This window comes from Engraulis encrasicolus, chromosome 2 (assembly GCF_034702125.1).
Source record: "Engraulis encrasicolus isolate BLACKSEA-1 chromosome 2, IST_EnEncr_1.0, whole genome shotgun sequence".
Taxonomy (NCBI): domain Eukaryota; kingdom Metazoa; phylum Chordata; class Actinopteri; order Clupeiformes; family Engraulidae; genus Engraulis; species Engraulis encrasicolus.
Window position 1 is genome coordinate 58,109,450 of NC_085858.1, and position 19,764 is coordinate 58,129,213.

Consider the following 19,764-nt stretch of genomic DNA (forward strand, 5'->3'; position numbering starts at 1 on the left):
ACCCCTATGTCTAACTGTCTACAGTATGACTGTACCTAAAGTATGTCTATGTCTGCATGGGAAAGTAAGACACGTCATTTCAATTCTTTGTATGACCAGAGCACGTAAAGAAATTGTCAATGAAGCCGACTTGTCTTGACTTGAAAAGCAGGTAATTTGGAATGTGTGATATGTGGCACTGACTGGACTGTAATGAAAGACTACAGGTTGCTCATCACTTCCTATACAGCAAAGGCAACATGCAACTGGGAGATATTTCAGTTAGTCTAGATGTGAGTCTGCAGACAACTCCTCCGAAATGTTTGTGGGCTTTGGCTACATTGACTTGGAATGACACATGTGATACTGTGCTAGTGTTTGTCTCTTTGGCTGTGATTGGCTTTTATCTTCTTTCACCTTTTCATCCTGCTAATTGTTGTTTTCCATAAGCTTGTTCATTGTATTTCAGTTTCATCTAGCTGTTGATTTGTTAATCAGAAGGATTCTATTCTGCTATTTCAGCTCATTCATTTACCCGCAAAATATCAGCTCTACACACGATGCCATCAGCAGACCCGTTGCGTTAAGGTAAGCAATGTAGGCAGTTGCCTAGGGCCCCCGAGTAGGAGGGCCCCCCAAGGACGACAGGTTATGTATTCAACAGCAATGACGATTTTAAATAGCTGTATAATAAGGCACGGTCATCTGTATGAAGGGCTCTGCTGCGAGAGAAGCAACAGCGCCTACCTAATACCCCATGCTTGTGGGATAGCTGAATTGTAGCACAATAGTCACTTTCTTGCTATAATGAGCTATAATGTGGATTACAAACTGGAACTTGTGGAAACGCAAGGATTACAGTGAGGGGATAGCATTCTGCGGTCAAGACAACGCAAGGTAAGGGCACTGATATTTGTCCCTTGTAATTGAGAGACACAGAGTCAACCACGGAGTAACGCAGGTAGTTGTCCAGTCATCCTTGGTGGCCACGTTTGAACACACCCTTTCTGGAATGATGGCTGCGGTGTAGTGATGTGTTAGCCTGTTGAATGCAATTAATTGTTGCTGTAAACGGTACTACAACACAAACATTTGGATTGTATTCTCAAGTGTGTGATGGATGCAATAGCTATGAAACGCAGCGTGGTAGAAACATGATTGAGTAGTAGCAGGGAGGTTGTCTGAAGAGCTAAAAAAATTCACCGTTTGAGAGCGTTTTTATCTAAAAATTCTCTTCTTTTGGTTACAGAATTCTAGCTTCAATATCACATCCCTCAAAACCGCCACTGTGCCTGTTCATTAGTCTTTCTCAGTCTTTCTGGATTGTACAGTTTTATGAGTCAATAGGCCTTGTTCTTTTTGCACAAATGGTGCACCCTCGGTTATATTTTAAAAGTGGTTGGAAAGATTAGACCTAACTCTTTAATTTGTCATAGGGAATACAGATCATGATTTTGGCGTGAATTGGGCCATATAGGCCTACTCTCATGTGACATATAGGCCAGAACATTCAATTAGCCTTCATGAGAAATTACGAGCCTATTGAATTGAATGGACTATATTTGCCTAGGTCTTTCTTCATGAAGTTTCATAAAATGAACTGTAGGGATAAGTTCATGTAATCATAATAACTAGATTGCATTTCCTCACCAAAAATGCTGGCGTATGCTTGCTCATTATGCATGTGTTGCCCTTCATGCATGTGTTGCATAGCCTAGACAACACTGTCTAGGTAGGCCTATGATGTACTGTCGTTCCATTAGGTTTACATGGATTCTGTGACATTATGTTGTAATGGTAGCCATCCAAATATGCTCTGGCCCGTCTGAAACAGAAATTCTGGCACCGTGGCTGCCCTGTCTCCCCCCCCCCCCCCCAAAAAAAAAAAAAAATGTCCTAGGGGCCCGACAACCCCTTTGCCTAGGGCCCCCAAAATCCTACAAAGGGGCCTGGCCATCAGCAACGTTGCACCTCACTTTGCTCCGACCGATACCGGAGAACTTCCCAAAACCAACACCTACTAGAATGGGCACCCGGTAGAGCGCAAACCTTTGCCTACGCCACTTATTTTTTTCTGGCCATCTTCAGAGTGTGGGGCATAACAGTCTCCAAATTTTGGTGTTAGTTCCATGTAAATCGGACCGGAATATCGCAATATTGCATTTTGGCCCAGTCTTGACCTCTTAATCAATTCCGCATGCACACGTTGTTCTGGCATATAGTGCTTGGCAAAGAAAAACTTTTTTGACCTTTTCGTGACCTTGACCTTGACCTTTGACCCAATCACTCCCAAAAAGTAATCGATTGTTCCTTGGGTCATGACCAATCATCCCAGTAAATTTCATAGAAATCGGCTCAATTTACGTTTTTGACCTTTTCGTGACCTTGACTTTGACCTTTGACCCAATCACTCCCAAAAAGTAATCGATTGTTCCTTGGGTCATGACCAATCATCCCACTAAATTTCATAAAAATCGGCTCAATTTACGTTTTTGACCTTGACCCTGACCTTTGACCTTTGACCCAATCACTCCCAAAACTAATCGATTGTTCCTTGGGTCATGACCAATCATCCCACCAAATTTCATAAAAATCGGCTCAGTTCTGTCTGATTTATACAAAGTACAAACAAACAAACAAACATATTCACAAATAAATACACAGCGGTCAAAACATAACCTTCTGGTGAAGGTAATAATGAATGTTTGCCGAGTAATCACTGAGACACAAGGCAGTGCTACCCCATCTCTCTATTTAACACACAAGTGGCCGATTGGTTGGCTGTCTTGTTAAGCCTACATAGGGGACTGGACGCTCAGAGAAGCACTGCGTGTGTCATGCGATTATGCCGTGTTTCCTTACACAACCATACTGTACTACATTTCTTAGATTATTGCTACGTGAATGAACCATCAGGTGTGCAATGTATACGTTGGCAATTTCTTTACATGCGCTGGTCATACAAAGAATTGAAATTACGTTTCTTACTTTCCCATGCAGACAGACATAGACTCTAGGTGTGGACATAGACAATTAGAAATAGACAGTATACATACATTACACCTAGAGTACCTACAAATTACAGTATACAATACCCATACAGACGTGTAAAGTGCAAGACTAGGCAACAGCAGACATAAGAACATACATTAAAAAAAGAGGTAGTGTTGTGCATTCCAGTTATGTCCTATTGTGACGATTCTGATATAGTAGCATTTTGAATAATAATAAACATAAAGTAAGCAATTGTAATGAGCAGTATTTACAGCTAGTTGGCAGCTAGTTTTTCAGTACAGTCATTCAAGTAACACATGAAGTAGCAACTGTGTCAACATGTGTGTGTGTGTGTGTGTATGTGTGTGTGTGTGTGTGTGTGTGTGTGTGTGTGTGTGTGTGTGTGTGTGTGTGTGTGTGTGTGTGTGTGTGTGTGTGTGCTTTGAGTTAGTTCGGGGTGTGTGTGTGTGCGTGTGTGTATGTGTGTGTGTGTGTGCGTGCGCGCATGTGTGTGTGTGTGTATGCTTTGGAGTCAGTGCAGTGTGTATTGTGTGTGTGTGTGTGTCTCTGTGTGTGTGTGTGTGTGTGTGTGTGTGTGTGTGTGTGTGTGTGTGTGTGTGTGTGTGTGTGTGTGTGTGTGTGTGTGTGTGTGTGTGTGTATGTGTGTGCGCGAGCGCTTTTGAGTCAGTGCAGTGTGTGTGTGTGTGTGTGTGTGTGTGTGTGTGTGTGTGTGTGTGTGTGTGTGTGTGTGTGTTTTGAGTTAGTGCAGTGTGTGTGTGTGTGTGTGTGTGTGTGTGTGTGTGTGTGTGTGTGTGTGTGTGTGTGTGCGTGTTCGTTTTGAGTTAGTGCAAGTAGAATATGCATATGAATTCTATGAAAAATCTTTGTTAAACTCCAGTTTCAAATGGTCACTGTCCTCTCTATCTAGAATGATTATGCCTGAGGATTGAAGTATTTGCCATGAGTTTGGTTTATTCATATTGAAAACGATGCACTGAGCAGATTCAGACACATTCACTTACCTGGAATACATGAGTTAGACTCTCCTGCTCATGCTGAACACTGGTACCTTTCTTTGGCTCTCTGAAGAGAAAACAGAGTAAACACAGACCGTTTACACATAATCAATAATTAAACAGTATAGAAAGAGTCACAAAGCTATTAGTTACGTACTATACAACCTGTAAGAGCAGTGACCTCTAATATTTTCTCAGTGGCTGTAAGCCACAGACACAATCACTTGAGTTGATTTGTAGTTTCTTACTGTAGATTAGCCTGTCGATGGGCCTATTAACCCTATCCAGACCGGGCTTTTTTGGCATTCCTGGGACCGGGGGGGGGGGCTCTTTTGACCCCCCCCCTCATAACTTAGGAACCGAATGGCGTATGACCACCAAACTTGGAGGGGATGATCTTCAGCCAAAGATCTATGAATGACATCAGTTTGGTGTCATTATTGGATATTATGACATCATTATGACGTCATTTCCTGTTTTTATTGCCCAAAATGTCACCTTCATGTATTTTCCATCTAACTTGGGAAATGCACATCAATTTTGGTTATTATTTGCTTCAGACCACTTCAAATATTCAAAAGGGTGTCTGATGCTGATGAAAATGTAAAAAAATATGAAAAGTGATGATGATGAGACTTAGATCAGTGATTTTTGGTCAGGCGTACCTGTCAGAAAACCGTTGCCATGGCAACAACAAAAAATATAAACCTAATCTTTTGGTATCACACTGTAGCCAACTTTATTTTAGGAAAAGTCACAAAGTTTCGTAGTCATAGCTTTAGTCATTCAGGAGTTATACGACATCAAAGTTGGTGCGGGCACTTTTAGCCCCCCCCCCCCGGTCTGGATAGGGTTAAGTCAGTGTTTCCCAACCAGGGGTACGTGTACCACTGGGGGTACGCGAGCCCACCTCAGGGGGTACGCGGAAATATGTAATAATAACAAATACATTGACTGTAGTCACATTGGCATAGAGCAACAGAACATGAGTGAGGGCGAGGGGGTACATGTCATATGACAAAAGGGCTTAAGGGGTACCCAGGACAAAAAAGGTTGGGAAACACTGTATTAAGTCTTCGCTGAAAACAACAATTAACATACTTCCAGAAATGAGTATTGAGTGTGAGTTCACGAAAATATTCCAAATGGGGGTCACTGCAGAAAAGTTTGGTAACCAATGCAGTACGCTAAACCCCCCCAAACATGATTTTGCACATCCATGGGGAACAAGCCTAGGACACTTCACTCACTCACTCACTCACTCACTCACTCACTCACTCACTCACTCACTCACTCACTCACTCACTCACTCACTCACTCACTCACTCACTTACTCACTCACTCACTCACTCACTCACTCACTCACTCACTCACTCACTCACTCACTCACTCACTCACTCACTCACTCACCGTCATCCTGCCATACTCAGACTGTCCTATAATCAATGAAGACACAAAAAGACCTTCAAACAATACATACCTTTGGTAAGATGACATGCTGTCCTCTCGGAAGTGTGGAAGGTTGCCATCTTTTGACCTGTCACTCCTCAATGACACCGAGCTCTGTGCAGATGACAGTGATCTCTGTGGCATGAATCTGTGGAACAGAAAGAACAATATGAGAGTTGCAGTGCACTAAACACACACCTTTCAGAGTCCGTATTCCTCTTTGAGGATTCCTGAAATCTCAGAAACCGTCTGTCGGCTTCCATACAGAGGTCTATAAAGCCTGCACATATTCATGCACGCACAAACACAAACCCCCCCACACACACATACACACACACACACACACACACACATACACACACACACGCACGCACACACACACACACACACACACACACACACACACACACACACACACACACACACACACACACACACACACACACAGAGTGTAGGTTTTGGAATTGGTATTTGTGCTTAGCTACGTGCTATTGCATCTCTACTCTGCACTGAGCTCCTGTTTCCAGGTTTGCAGCTTAAGCCGGGCTTACACTGTGCAATACTTAAGCCGGGCTTACACTGTGCAATACTTAAGCTGGGCTTACACTGTGCAATACTTTAGCCGGGCTTACACTGTGCAATATTAAAGCCGGGCTTACACTGTGCAATACTTTAGCCGGGCTTACACTGTGCAATACTTTAGCCAGGCTTACACTGTGCAATACTTTCAGTTGTGGGTATTCAGCTCCTGCTCATACTGTACGAGGGAATCGCAGGTTTTAAAAGTTCACATCTCATGACACATCCTCACATTATACGAGCTGAGGGTCAGATGTGAGCAGAGTGCTTACACTTGGCCCTTTAACGTTATAGCTGGGGCTTTCACATTTTGTTTTCTGTGGACTGCCAAATATTGATAGTAATTACATTGTCAACATTTGATTCAGAGGCCATTCTCTTACTTTTCCACTCTGCACATCTAAATATTGAACTATTTGCGTATTCTTTCCAACTGGCCATTGGCTTTCTGTTTTTTCCCCCCATTAACACCACCACCATCCAGGGAACCTGAAGGGGGCGGGGGGGTGTCAGCGGCCCTGCCACCATCATCTCTCTCTCTCTCTCTCTGGAGTCGGAGGACACACTTCTGATTTTGGTGGAGTCGGAGGCGGTAACACTTGTGATTTTCACCACCAGCCCCACCGCCATCTTTCCTGGTGAACCAGTAGCCTCTAAGTAACAGGCTACTGGCACACTGCCCTTTCACGCGTCTCCGCAGGCGGGGTTTAGTCAAAAGATGCTTGCACGCGGTTGGAGCAACCTCATATGAATGACATGACACTTCGACCACTCACGTTGAAGCTTTGTGACGTAGGACGTGTCGTCACGTAAGCGCCGTCAGGTCGGGAACCAAAACAGAGCAACGTCCTTTAGAAAATCAACTTGCTCTTATCTGGCTCTATAAATTACACAACAGCATGGAATACAACAGCCCTCAGAATATGAATTATGATCAATTGAAAAATTAAAAATTGAATATCAAAAAAACGTATATTTTAAAATGGCCAGTTCCTTCTCTAAATGTTTACTTTAAAACCTTTAAAACCTACTGAGCTTATTCTTTCAACCCTGCCTTATGTGAATGCTGAAAATTGTCTAGCTTCCACTCTGTCCATTGACAATGGGCAGATGCTGTGTAGTTTTTGAGTACCTGGAATAGGAACCGACGAGGGTGTAGGGCCCACTGGGAAAATGCCCGCTATGCCATATGGTCAGTCCTGTCCTGTCCCTGACACTACTCTATTGCTGCTTTATTACAACTCATTTCAACCTTTATGTCCCATTATCTCTAAAATGAATAAAGAATGAATGAATAATCAAGGCTGAATGTATAGTGTCCTACCCTCATATGTAAACCTTTGCTAGTCTGTTTCTCCCTTAATATTGGTGTCAGATTCACACAAAGGCAGCTCTGGGGTGCTGCCTTGCTACTAAACAGGCACAGCAAGTATCATTGAAATCTGTGTCGGTCGGGTCCCAAAGTGTCTGATTTCACGTGAAATGACCCCTCTGCAGCAGAGTTTTGTGGAAAATGCCTGAAAATTTTGCCTACTTACTGTACCTGTGGAACATTGACTGAACTTTCCTTTTGTGTGAGAAGTTCAATAGATTACTCACCTGTGGAACATTGACTACATTTTCCTTTTATGTGAGAAGTTTAATGGATTAGTTTACCTGTGGAACATTGACTAAACAGCAGTAGCTTGTAACATTGACATGACCTACGCAAGTTAACACGCTCATGCAGGAATCAGGAATCGTTCTCGCGCACACGTATCCTACAGCAAGCATACAGAGGGCCTTAGGCAATCCTTTGTTTGAACTGGCCATAAGGCTGAAGATTTTGCTGTAGAGAGGGGGGGTAGCGATAGAGAGAGTAATAGATGTAATAGATAGATATGTTCTTGTTCTTTGTATGTATGTTTTGGCAACATAGTTACACTGATGACAATAATGTGAATCTGAGAGAGAGAGAGAGAGAGAGAGAGAGAAAATAAAACAGTGTTGATCTTACTGTTGAGGTGAAGAGTCTGGTCCTTTGAAATTGATGCCTGAAGCCTTGGACTGATCGCTCTTCATAGACACACAGGTGGGTGCAGGAGAGGGAGATCTCCCCTCAGAGACAGACTGCTCCATCCTAGACAACAACAGAAGGATGAAACTGGCTGTGCCTTACGGGGCTCCACTGTTGTTCCTCTGCTTTTTTCTCTCTGCACAGCAGACCTAGCTTTGGTGTTACTATCGGGAATGTTTGTATATCCCGTAGAGAGAGCAGTTGAATGAATTCGACTGATAAGAGAGCAAAAGGACATGTATATATCCCCGGTTCTAGGAAGGAGAATGAGAGAGACTGCGCTCTACCGTTCCCTTCTTGTCCAGAAAGCTCAGTGATCTCGTGGTGGAAGAGGAATTGTGCAGGCGGCACGCTCTTGGAAGGTGGCAATGTTGGGGCCTAGCAGTCTTTTTTCCTGTCAGTGGTGATGTTATGGTGTTCAGTGGATGTCCCGTACAAAGATGACCTCCTGTAGAGAGTAGTCTCTCTCATTCTCCTTCAGAGAACAGGGGACATATCCTATTGTTTTCTTTGTACCGTTCTCCATCAAATGTAAGAATCAGACGTTTTGAAAACAGTATTTTGTTATTATTCACAATTTACCTAGTTTCTCAACTTCTATGGAGTTGGGGTTTGTATATGTATGCTTTAGTAACAGTGATACACTAATAACAATGACACACATTTGAATCTAAATCTGAATCATCGAGAGAATAAAACAGAGTGCTGAGCTTACTGTTTGGGTGAAGAGTCTGGTCCTTTGAAATTAATGCCTGAAGCCTTGGACTGATCGCTCTTCATGGACACACAGGAGGGTGCAGGAGAGGGTGGTCTCCCCTCAGAGACAGACTCCTCCATCCTAGACAATAACAGAAGGATGAATGTGTGTGTGTGTGTGTGTGTGTGTGTGTGTGTGTGTGTGTGTGTGTGTGTGTGTGTGTGTGTGTGTGTGTGTGTGTGTGTGTGTGTGTGCGTGCGTGCGTGCGTGCGTGCGTGCGTGCGTGCATGCGCGTGTGTGTGTGTGTGTGTGTGTGTGTGTGTGTGTGTGTGTGTGTGTGTGTGTGTGTGCGCGCAGGGCTGGATTAAGATGGACTGGGGCCCCTAGGCTACAGGTTGCTGTGGGCCCCCCCAGAGGCCAAATTTTGTGACAAATGTACACAGACAGCCAGTCTCATAATTACATGCTAGGAATTAAGAATAACAAGTCTACCAAAGAGGAGTGTTAAATAGAGAGAAAACTGCACTCTTCAAGACAGAAACATGTTTCAACTTTGCATTTTGTCACAATTCTGCAATTTGTCCCTTTTGACCAATCAGGGGGCCCCTTGCAGGTAGGCAAGCAATTCTATTTGTGTAGCGCTTTTCATACATAGTTTGAGTGAGAAAACTAAGATAGATTGAGAAAGTTTGAAAGTATGAATGTTTTTGATTCCTAACTAAATGTCTCCCCACCATTCCAACAAATGACCCTCTACTCACGACTTACTCCATGCTATTGCTATGCCATTGTTCTTCATACTGTACTGTATGTATGCTTTGGTCACAGAGATCAATGAAGACAATAACGCAAATTAATCTGAGAGAACAAGAGAGAGAGAGAGAGAGAGAGAGAGAGAGAGAGAGAGAGAGAGAGAGAGAATAAAACAGATTGCTGATCTTACTGTTTGGGTGAAGAGTCTGGTCCTTTGAAATTAATGTCGCGATCCATGGACCGGTCACTCTTTATAGACACACAGGTGGGTGCAGGAGAGGGTGGTCTCCCCTCAGAGACAGACTCCTCCATCCTAGACAATAAGAGAGAGATGAGTGTGTGTGTGTGTGTGTGTGTGTGTGTGTGAGTGTGTGTGAGTGATTTGTTGAACATGAGTGTGTGTGGTCAAAGGCAAAGGAAACTTTAGCATCCCAGAAGGGAAATTCAAATGGTCAAGATAAGACTTAGAAAAACAGATAAATAAGTAAAACAATTACATACCCCCCCCCTATACCACACTAGCTCCTTTCCACACAACTAGGCTGTTGCATACCACCCACACACACACACATCACACACACACAGACACACACACGCAAACACAGACACACCACCACAATGTTAAATCCCTTGTTGAGAACCGTGTCTTTCATTAACAATTCTGATTGCAGAGGGAACAAATGACTGACTGAACCTGGTTGTTCTTATTTTCCTTTGTAGTAGCCTACCCTTGCCACGTTGGCGTAACTGAACTCTGTTATGTAAAGGGTGGGTAGCAGAGGTGGGACCAAGTCACTAATGTGCAAGTCACAAGTAAGTCTTGAGTCTTTCCACTCAAGTCCGAGTCAAGTCACAAGTCAAGACGCATCTGACCAAGTCAAGTCCAAGTCCAAGTCGTACCCCAGTCAAGTCAAGTCCAAGTCCAAGTCTAATTTTTTTTCAAGTCCTTAAAGAGTTTATGAAACGAAAACAAAGTAAAGGAATTTGACCATTTCCAGGACAGATTCTGAAAGTTCTAAGCCTTGTGAATAAAATGGGATATTGTCTGGGTGATATTTTGTCCTAAAAGTCATGTTAAAACGTTCCCAAAAAGTGTTTTTTTGGTGACATGCAAATTTTATGCAAATGATATGCGTGACATAGAAGGGGTGAGTTCACCTCATTCCACCTTGTTCAGATCAATGGCGGCTAGTACCAAAACAAAGCGCAGTGTCAAGCAGTGTGTTGCTGGAGAGCCGAACGGTGCCAGCTGCAAAAATGGCTACTTGACAGAAGGAATATCTTTACACAAGTTCCCTTCTGTGACGAATGATGGAACTGTGGCCAACAAGGAGAAGGCTAAGTCAAGCTAGGGCTCTGTGGATCCAATGCGTCGTTTTGAAGCAAGCTTGTGGTCACTGTTGTGCTCGGCACATTTCCACCCCTTGTGCTTCACCACAAATGTGGAGGTCGCGGGCATGGTTGGACTGAAGAGAATGCTATTGCCTCAAGCAGTTCCAACAATTGACATCGCCGGCGTGCAGACTGAAACTGCCCCTGTTTTACCTTGTCCATCTGCTTTGTATGTTGTTTTCAGGAAAGGGTAATGCACATTACATGCCAAACCGTTGTGAATGCTCTCGGAATATGCACTTTTTGTTGAATGCCATTCAACTGGTCAATATATTGGTTTTGGGAGGATATCCGCGCATCAGCGTGGTGCTCTCGGTCGAGGACAGCCAACTCACAGACTGGGCTACTCAGGGCTTTTTCTGAACGGGGAAATAGGGGCGCTCCACCCTCATACCTCCGTGGGTGCACCCTCATACTTTTATTTTTATATTATATATATTTGAGCGCCCCTTATTCATTTCTCATTCATGGGGGGGAACACCCCCCTTCACTCCCTGTAACCTTCCATGATGCTCCCTGATGCCAAAAAAATCCTAGAAAAAGTCCTGCTACTGCATAGCGTAGGCCTACTTTGAAGCGTTGATTGTTTGTTTTTAGTATTGTGGTGCATGTGTGGCTGACGTTTGGACACACCTCGTCAGGCTGAGGGACACGCAACGCCTGTGACTTTGAGCACAAAAAATAATAATAATGATAAACGCTAAAAATATGCTGAGGACTCAGGCTATATAGGGTGTTTTTCCAACAGCCTAATACCTCCGTTTTTTCTCTAGTTGATGATATTTTTGCATGTAGCCTACATGCATTTCAATCACACTATATCGCGCAATTAAATTAAAAAGCCCCCCATTTGTCAACAAATACACACGCCATGTCATCTTTGGGTCATGGCAAAGCGCCCTTAGCAACCGTAACCATAAACATAAGAACTGTCAGGCTATGTCAACAATCGTCACTTCGCCTGTCAGACATGTCACTTTCTGCAGATGTATCAGTGCCTCTGAAATAGATTTGTGCTGCTGTTTTTTTTTTTCTCATGAGGTTGGATGTGTGGTTTTTCGACACGCTGATGTTTGTATCAGAATTTTGGTTCCTTTATAAGATGTGGGTCCATCAAATGTGTGTTGTTTTCTCACATCGCCATACTAGCAAACCAGGGACTATCCTCTTTGATGTCACAGCCCAGCTCATTAGTCACACCAAATTTCACAGAATTCACAGTTGCCATTTTCACAAGTTCCTCCAGGATGATTGGGTTCAAAGTCTCATCGATGCTATCAGAAAAAACAAGGCTTTAATGGGAATGACCGTTTGTTTTCGTTTCATAAACACTTTAACAAGTCACAAAGGGATTTTCTATTTGCAATCACAATTTCGATCATAAATTCATTAGTATAATAATGAGAACTGAGTAAAAGGATGACAATTACTAAAACAGTTACTGAGTAATCAGTCTAAACCAAACTACTGCTTGTGTTGTGTAAATAAAATGTCATATTATTTCATATGTTTTTCACATAAAAATACATTTCATGTGAATCTGTACTTAAACAAATGAGCAACCATATGCCAAATATTTACTGTCCAGTGGGCAAATAGTCATGTTTGCATGCATGCGTGTGTATGTGTGTGTGTCCGTTCCATCATCTGCCATAAACCTATTTCACTCTGATGGTCTTGGTGGTGGGCTGTGCATGGCTACAGGCTTGCATGTGCATAGGTGATGGGTCAACTGCAGAAGACCGGTCATATCTAGTCAAGGTTGTATACAGACTCTAGCATCATAACACTAAGGGCAGGGCTCTATGGTTAACTTTTTCACTAGGAGCACAGGCAGGGCCGCTGACAGCTTTGGCTGGGCCCAGGACCAAGAACTCTGAAAATGTGTGTGTGTGTGTGTGTGTGTGTGTGTGTGTGTGTGTGTGTGTGTGTGTGTGTGTGTGTGTGTGTGTGTGTGTGTGTGTGTGTGTGTGTGGGGGGGATACACATGTGAGGCAGGATGATGAGTAAACAGCAACAACTAGGTCCATGATGTTCACTTTATCTCATTATCTAAAAAACAAAAGCTGACCATTGACAGTGTCATAATTGTGAACCCACCAATGACCACATGCATTGCTATGTGCCAACAGTATTTAGCCTAGTAGACACTTATTCATGTGGCAAAGAAATGAGGACAAAGTAGGGTTAGTTGGATTAAATTCCTGATAATTGTTGAAGCTGATATCGGCATTGTCGCTTTCCCCCCTCGCCGCAATCGCCCATCACCCAACATTTTAGGCTACTGCGTCAAAGTCCACGCTAACTAGAACATTCGCTTGTATGATGGTCATTAATCCACGTCTTGTTAATTATATTACTAGACTTCTTCTCAGAGCTTATTTGCCTGCACGCGGCCGTAGGCCTAGTCTAAAATAATGCAAATCAAACGTGGCGTTAGCCTCCAGAATGTTAGTTAGGCTATGGCAACGAGCCAAACTTGTTCTGCGCTTCTACAGTATAGGAAGAATTAAGGTGTATAGTGCCCTATCCAACATTTTGCTCTTTCCTAAGTTCTTTTTTTTCAAAGTGGACGAATCTGCCCTGTGCCGTTTGGTGTGCCTCTTGCAGTAGCCAGTATCCAGTATCCAGTTACTCAATCCCCGACGTCACGTCAAAATGTGTCGCATTGTTCTGTGCGCCTCGCGCCCCCGTCTCGCTGTCCTCCCTCAATTGCCCTACCCTCCCCCACAAAGTCACTTGTATGCTGTTCTGTTCATGCCTCTTCAGAAAGAATAAGTTCACCGTGACCGTCACCGATTGTAGCCAAACAAAGTTCTGGTATACGTTTCCTAATTTTTGTTTATTTGGAAAACGGTTAATATGCCAGTTCTCCCCCAGTGCTGGCGTCGTGCTGCTCTAAACGTGTCATTTCCAAGCAATGGCAATTGCGACTCCAAATTTCCAAAATTACCAACCAAAACATGTTCGAACTTAAGATAAACTGGAGTCGACATCATGAGATAGCCTACAAGTTTCACGCGCGCAAGGACTGGGGTGGGAGCAGCGCGAGAGAGGTTGGGCACAGGGGCATTTTATCCACGGGAAGCCGAGCCATGCCCATGTCTTGCGCCTCGAGCTTACGTCGGCTTACGTTTCTTTAGCCATGAACTCATTGAATGAGCTCAGTGAGATAGTTTGAGAAATCGCGTCCTGATGCCCATTTAATAACGTTAAATAGGCTATATTGAAAGAAATGTTTAAACTTTGACTCTAACCCACAACAAGCGTGAACTTATGCCAGCTGTCTTCCAACTGGATTTCCCCTCAACTTCACAGTCACATTTCTTTCGTCTACACGAATGGCGGAAGAGTCAAAGGCAATTTTATGCTTATTGCGCAATGCTCCGCTCTGACTTGTTGTCCGACTTCGTAGGTTTCATATCGTTTTAAGAACAATAGCCTACATGGGCTACTTTTAGCTGTGTAGGCTATGCTCAAACTCGGTTGTCAAATCTGCATCTCCGTTGCCAGACGCCCCATTAATAACGTTGTGGCGGACTCTTCCATAACCAGCAAATACCTGATCCAGCTCAGTCTCATTACTGTTGCACATCACAGTTCCCCACCACACACTCTTCCTACAACATTGATAGAAAACATTTGTTGATCAGAGTGTCGAGATCAGAGATCTGATCAAACTTCCATACAAGAATGCAAAACGAGTTGGGGGTGAGAGGGAGACAAATTAACTTCCGTGATGCGGGCTATGTTTGTTCTGAAGACTCGCAAATGGTGTTTCACTGTTGCAGCTGGTCGCTGCGTCCAGGCTGCAAAGCACCGCTTCGGACAATGACGTGATTCAAGCAACGAATGTGGGCGGGCTCTGACTTGTTTCCGAAAAAAAAAAAAATTAGGCTAGACCAAATATGGCAAGTCACGCCAAGTCATTGCAAGTTACAACTGTCAAGTCCAAGTCGAGTCCCGAGTCAAAGGCGTGCAAGTCGAGTCGAGTCGCAAGTCCTTTCTGATCTTAAAATTTCAAGTCGCAAGTCTTCACACCGCTGATTCGAGTCTGACTCGAGTCAAAGTCACTGGACTCGAGTCCACATGTCTGGTGGGTAGTGTCTGCAAGAATGCTTTCAGCCTTGTGACTTGAAACAGCTGAGCATCTGATGTTTGATTGCACCCAATTATTATACGAGCTGTTTTAATAATCCTTTGCAATTTATCCTGATCTTGTTTATGCATACTACCAAAAACACAGACCAGACCAAAGGACAAGACACTCTGCAGTACAGACTTGTAAAATAGCAATTAGGTAATAATTAGATAATTAGAAATGAGAGTATAAAACAGTGTGGTAATCTTACTGTTGTGGTGAAGAGTCTCCTCCTCTAAAATTAATGATGCGAGGCATGGACCGATCACTCTTCATAGACACACAGATGGGTACAGGAGAGGATGGTCTCCTCATAGACACAGATTCCTCCATCCTGCAATAACAGAAGGATGAGTGTGTGTGTGTGTGTGTGTGTGTGTGTGTGTGTGTGTGTGTGTGTGTGTGTGTGTGTGTGTGTGTGTGTGTGTGTGTGTGTGTGTGTGTGTGTGTGTGTGTGTGGCCACTGACAGCGAACGAAAATGAGTCAACAATAACCATTTGAAAAGTAACTATTTCAAAGCAATTTAATTTGACTGTTGTAAAGGTAAAAAGCTAATTCTATCCCAAATTTTACAAGTTTGAAAGTATGAATGTTTTTGATTCCTTTCTAAATGTCTCCGCACCGTTCCAACAAATGACCTTCTACTCACGACTTACTACATGCTATTGCTATGCCATTGTTCTTTATAATTAGGGCTGGGACTCGATTTAAATTTTTAATCGAATGAATCTTTAGGCTTTGAAATTAATTAGTCGAATTAATCACATTTTAATCCCATTTAAATATCTGACTTGAGAACAGTGACATTTTTTTCCCCACATGGATTTTGAATAATTTCAATAAATTAACTTAATCTAAGAATATGATTCATTTTTAAAAGAAGGCGAACTCTTCTCAATTTCAACAGGCTGTTCACCATCAGGCATAATACTGCCCTCCACTGGTCTAATCCAGAACTATGTAGCTATATTATACTGCGATTCATTTTCTTAATCGTGTTAATGAATTAATTGAATCGTGTGAATTAATCGAAATTAACGTGTTAATGTCCCAGCACTAATTATAATATATGTATGCTTTGTTCACCAAGATCAATGATGACAATAATGCAAATGAATCTGAATATTGAGAGAGAGAGAGAGAGAGAGAGAGAGAGAGAGAGAGAGAGAGAGAGAGAGAGAGAGAGAGAGAGAGAGAGAGAGAATAAAACAGATTGCTGATCTTACTGTTGAAGTGAAGAGTCTGGTCCTTTGAAATTAATGTCGCGATCCATGGACCAGTCACTCTTCATAGACACACAGGTGGGTGCAGGAGAGGGTGGTCTCCCCTCAGAGACAGACTCCTCCATCCTAGACAATAACAGAAGAATGAGTGTGTGTCTGTGTGTGTGAGTGTGTGTGAGTGATTTGTTGAGTGTGTGTGGTCAAAGGCAAAGGTAACTTTAGCATCCCAGAAGGGAAATTCAAATGGTCAAGATAAGACTTAGAAAAACAGATAAATAAGTAAAACAATTAAATACCCCCACTCCCATACCACACTAGCTCCTTTCCACACAACTAGGCTGTTGCATACCACCCACACACACACACATACACACACACGCATACACAGACACACCACCACAATGTTAAATCCCTTGTTGAGGACCGTGTCTTTCATTAACAATTCTGATTGCAGAGGGAACAAATGACTGACTGAACCTGGTTGTTCTTATTTTCCTTTGTAGTAGCCTACCCTTGCCACGTTGGCGTAACTGAACTCTGTTATGTAAAGGGTGGGTAGTGTCTGCAAGAATGCTTTCAGCCTTGTGTAGTATGATATCTTAAAACAGCTGAGCATCTGATGTTTGATTGCACCCAATTATTCTACTAGCTGTTTTAATAATCCTTTGCAATTTATCGTGATCTTGTTTATGCTGATACCAAAAACACAGACCAGAACAAAGGACAAGACACTCTGCAGTACAGACTTGTAAAATAGCAATTAGGTAATAATTAGATAATTAGAAATGAGAGAATAAAACAGAGTGCTGATCTTACTGTTGAGGTGAAGAGTCTGGTCCTTTGAAATTAATGTCGCGATCCATGGACCGGTCACTCTTCATAGACACACAGGTGGGTGCAGGAGAGGGTGGTCTCCCCTCAGAGACAGACTCCTCCATCCTAGGCAATATCAGAAGGATGAGTGTGTGTGTGTGTGTGTGTGTGTGTGTGTGTGTGTGTGCGCGTGCGTGCGTGTGTGCGCGCGCTCAGGGCTGGATTAAGATGGACAGAGCCCCTAGGCTACAGGTTGCTGTGGGGCCCCCGGAGGCCAATTTTCGTGACAGATGTACACAGACAGCCAGTCTCATAATGACATGCTACATTGCATTTTGTCACAATTCTGCAATTTGTCCCTTTTGACCAATCAGGCGGCCCCTTGCAGGTAGGCAAGCAATTCTATTTGTGTAGCGCTTTTCATACATAGTTTGAGTGAGAAAACTAAGATAGAGTGAGAAAGTTTGAAAGTATGAATGTCTTTGATTCCTAACTAAATGTCTCCCCACCATTCCAACAAATGACCCTCTACTCACGACTTACTCCATGCTATTGCTATGCCATTGTTCTTTACATGTATGTATGCTTTGGTCACCGAGATCAATGAAGACAATAACGCAAATGAATCTGAATATGAATCTGAGAGAGAGAGAGAGAGAGAGAGAGAGAGAGAGAGAATAATCTTACTGTTGAGGTGAAGAGTCTGGTCCTTTGAAAGTAATAAAGCGATCCATGGACCAATAACAGAAGGATGTGTGTGTGTGTGTGTGTGTGTGTGTGTGTGTGTGTGTGTGTGTGTGTGTGTGTGCGCGCGCGCACAGGGCTGGATTAAGATGCACTGGGACCCCAAGGCTACAGGTTTCTGTCCCCCCCCCCCCCCCCCCCCCCCCGGAGGGCAAATTGCATGACTAACGTACACAGACAGCCAGTCTTATAATTACATGCTAGGAATTAAGAATAACAAGTTTACCAAAGAGGAGTGTTAAATAGAGAGAAAACTGCACTCATTTTTCAACATTGCACTTTGTCACAAATCAGCATTTTTTCCCTTTTGGCCAATTAGGGGGCCCCTTGCAGGTGGGAAAGGCAATTCTACTGTGTTTGTGTAGCGCTTTTCATACATAAACGCAATTCAATATGTTTAACAAAAAAGTAACATAAAATGAAGTAAAATAAAATAAAATGAAATAAAATAAAAATAAAAGCACAAGGCATGGCAAGTGAAAATAGAATAAAAAGGAGTAAAGGTAAAAGCAAGAAATAAGGAAAAAAGAAAAAAAAAATATCAAAAGAAATTGATCTCTAAGAGAAGGCATATTGTCTTAAGTCTGGTCATAAAACTATCAATAAAAGGGGCATTTTTTTTAACTTCCTCTGGCAGCTGATTCCAAAGCTTTGCAGCATAGTAGCTAAAGGCTACCTCACCAGACTTTTTGACAGTTTTGCTTCATAGACCTGAGATGCCTACAGTAGTTAGTGTGTACAGCTGAAGCATATCCAGTACGTAGCTGGGCCCCAACCCATTTAAGGATTTGAACACAAGTGCTAATGTCTAAAAGTCGATTCTAAAGCTTAGTGGGAGCCAATGCAGGGACCTTAAAATCGGTGTAATGTGAGGGATTCTTGTTGTTCTTGTAAAGGTGGGGGCCCCAAGGCTACAGCTATATCTAGCATGTGCGTTACTCTGGACCTGGGTGTATTTGTGGGTGTGCATTCATGCGTGCTTGCATATGTGCGTGTGAGTGTGTGAGTGTGTACGTGTGTATGTGTGTGTGTGTGTGTGTGTGTGTGTGTGTGTGTGTGTGTGTGTGTGTGTGTGTGTGTGTGTGTGTGTGTGTGTGTGTGTGTGTGTGTGTGTTCTTTGTTGAAGTTAAAGTTCTCATGTTCACGCTAGTGAGTGAGATTCTATTGTTCTTTATATGGATGCTTTGGCAACATTGATAAACTGATGACAATGAGGCAAATTTGATTCTGAGAGAGAGAGAGTTAGATAGAGAGAGAGAGAGAGAGAAAGAGAGAGAGAGAGAGAGAGAGAGAGAGATAGAGAGAGAATAAAACAGAGTGCTGATCTTACTGTTGAAGTGAAGAGTCCGGTTCTCTAAAATGAATGCCTAATGGATCCTTGGAGGCATCTTCATGGACACACAGGAGGGTGCCGGAGTGGGAGGTCTCCTCTTAGATGGACGGGTCTCCCTACAGACTGAAACAAACCAAACGGACCATGTGTACCATTGAAAAAAATGTTCAAAACTTTCCAGAGTTTGAGAGTATAGATGGGAGGAATCCCTCTCCCCCTCTCATCCTCACGTACAGACAATCATTTATTTCTAGGGATGTGTGTATGTGTGTGTGTGTGTGTGTGCGCGCAGCTTTGGGCAGTGATGCATTACGATTACAAAAGTAGGCCTACTTATATCCACGAAACACGGAACGTCGGGGATGTAATGGTTTTGCGTGCGCCGCCACACTGGTATTACATGGTATTAAATATTGTTACAGTGCTTATTACACCGTACCTAATGTGATATATCCACTGCAATAGTGAACCATTAAAACAGTGTTACCATTTGCCCCATTTTTTGCTTCATTTTCACAATAGTCGTTTGGTTTTAAGCCTTTGCACGTCATTGATCTAAGTATGTATATTAAATATATTTCTTTTATATTTTGT

At 43.0% G+C, this 19,764-nt stretch overlaps 2 protein-coding genes across 3 annotated transcripts in view; both read right to left on the bottom strand.

The window, feature by feature from the left end:
* The window catches only part of LOC134465311 (NACHT, LRR and PYD domains-containing protein 12-like), a 44,743-nt gene extending 40,691 nt beyond the window's left edge, over positions 1 to 4,052 (bottom strand). Inside the window, exon 1 of the mRNA XM_063218928.1 lies at positions 3,996 to 4,052. The gene's annotated coding sequence lies outside the window, so the exon portion shown is untranslated. The remainder of the gene's footprint in view (positions 1 to 3,995) is intronic.
* Positions 4,053 to 5,244: 1,192 nt separating this feature from the next.
* Positions 5,245 to 19,236, bottom strand: LOC134442882 (serine/arginine repetitive matrix protein 2-like). 2 transcript variants are annotated; one of them, XM_063192844.1, is made up of 7 exons: positions 19,168 to 19,236; positions 17,097 to 17,219; positions 16,284 to 16,406; positions 9,714 to 9,836; positions 8,789 to 8,911; positions 8,014 to 8,136; positions 5,245 to 5,586 (listed from the first exon to the last, which is right to left on the bottom strand). In XM_063192844.1, exons 2-7 carry the CDS (start codon positions 17,216 to 17,218, stop codon positions 5,388 to 5,390), a joined length of 813 nt encoding a protein of 270 aa, XP_063048914.1. In that variant the 5' UTR covers position 17,219; positions 19,168 to 19,236; the 3' UTR covers positions 5,245 to 5,387. The 2 variants fall into 2 exon arrangements, with proteins under 2 accessions (XP_063048914.1, XP_063048923.1); XM_063192853.1 differs by lacking the exon at positions 19,168 to 19,236 and adding an exon at positions 17,781 to 17,809.
* Positions 19,237 to 19,764: the final 528 nt, after the last annotated feature.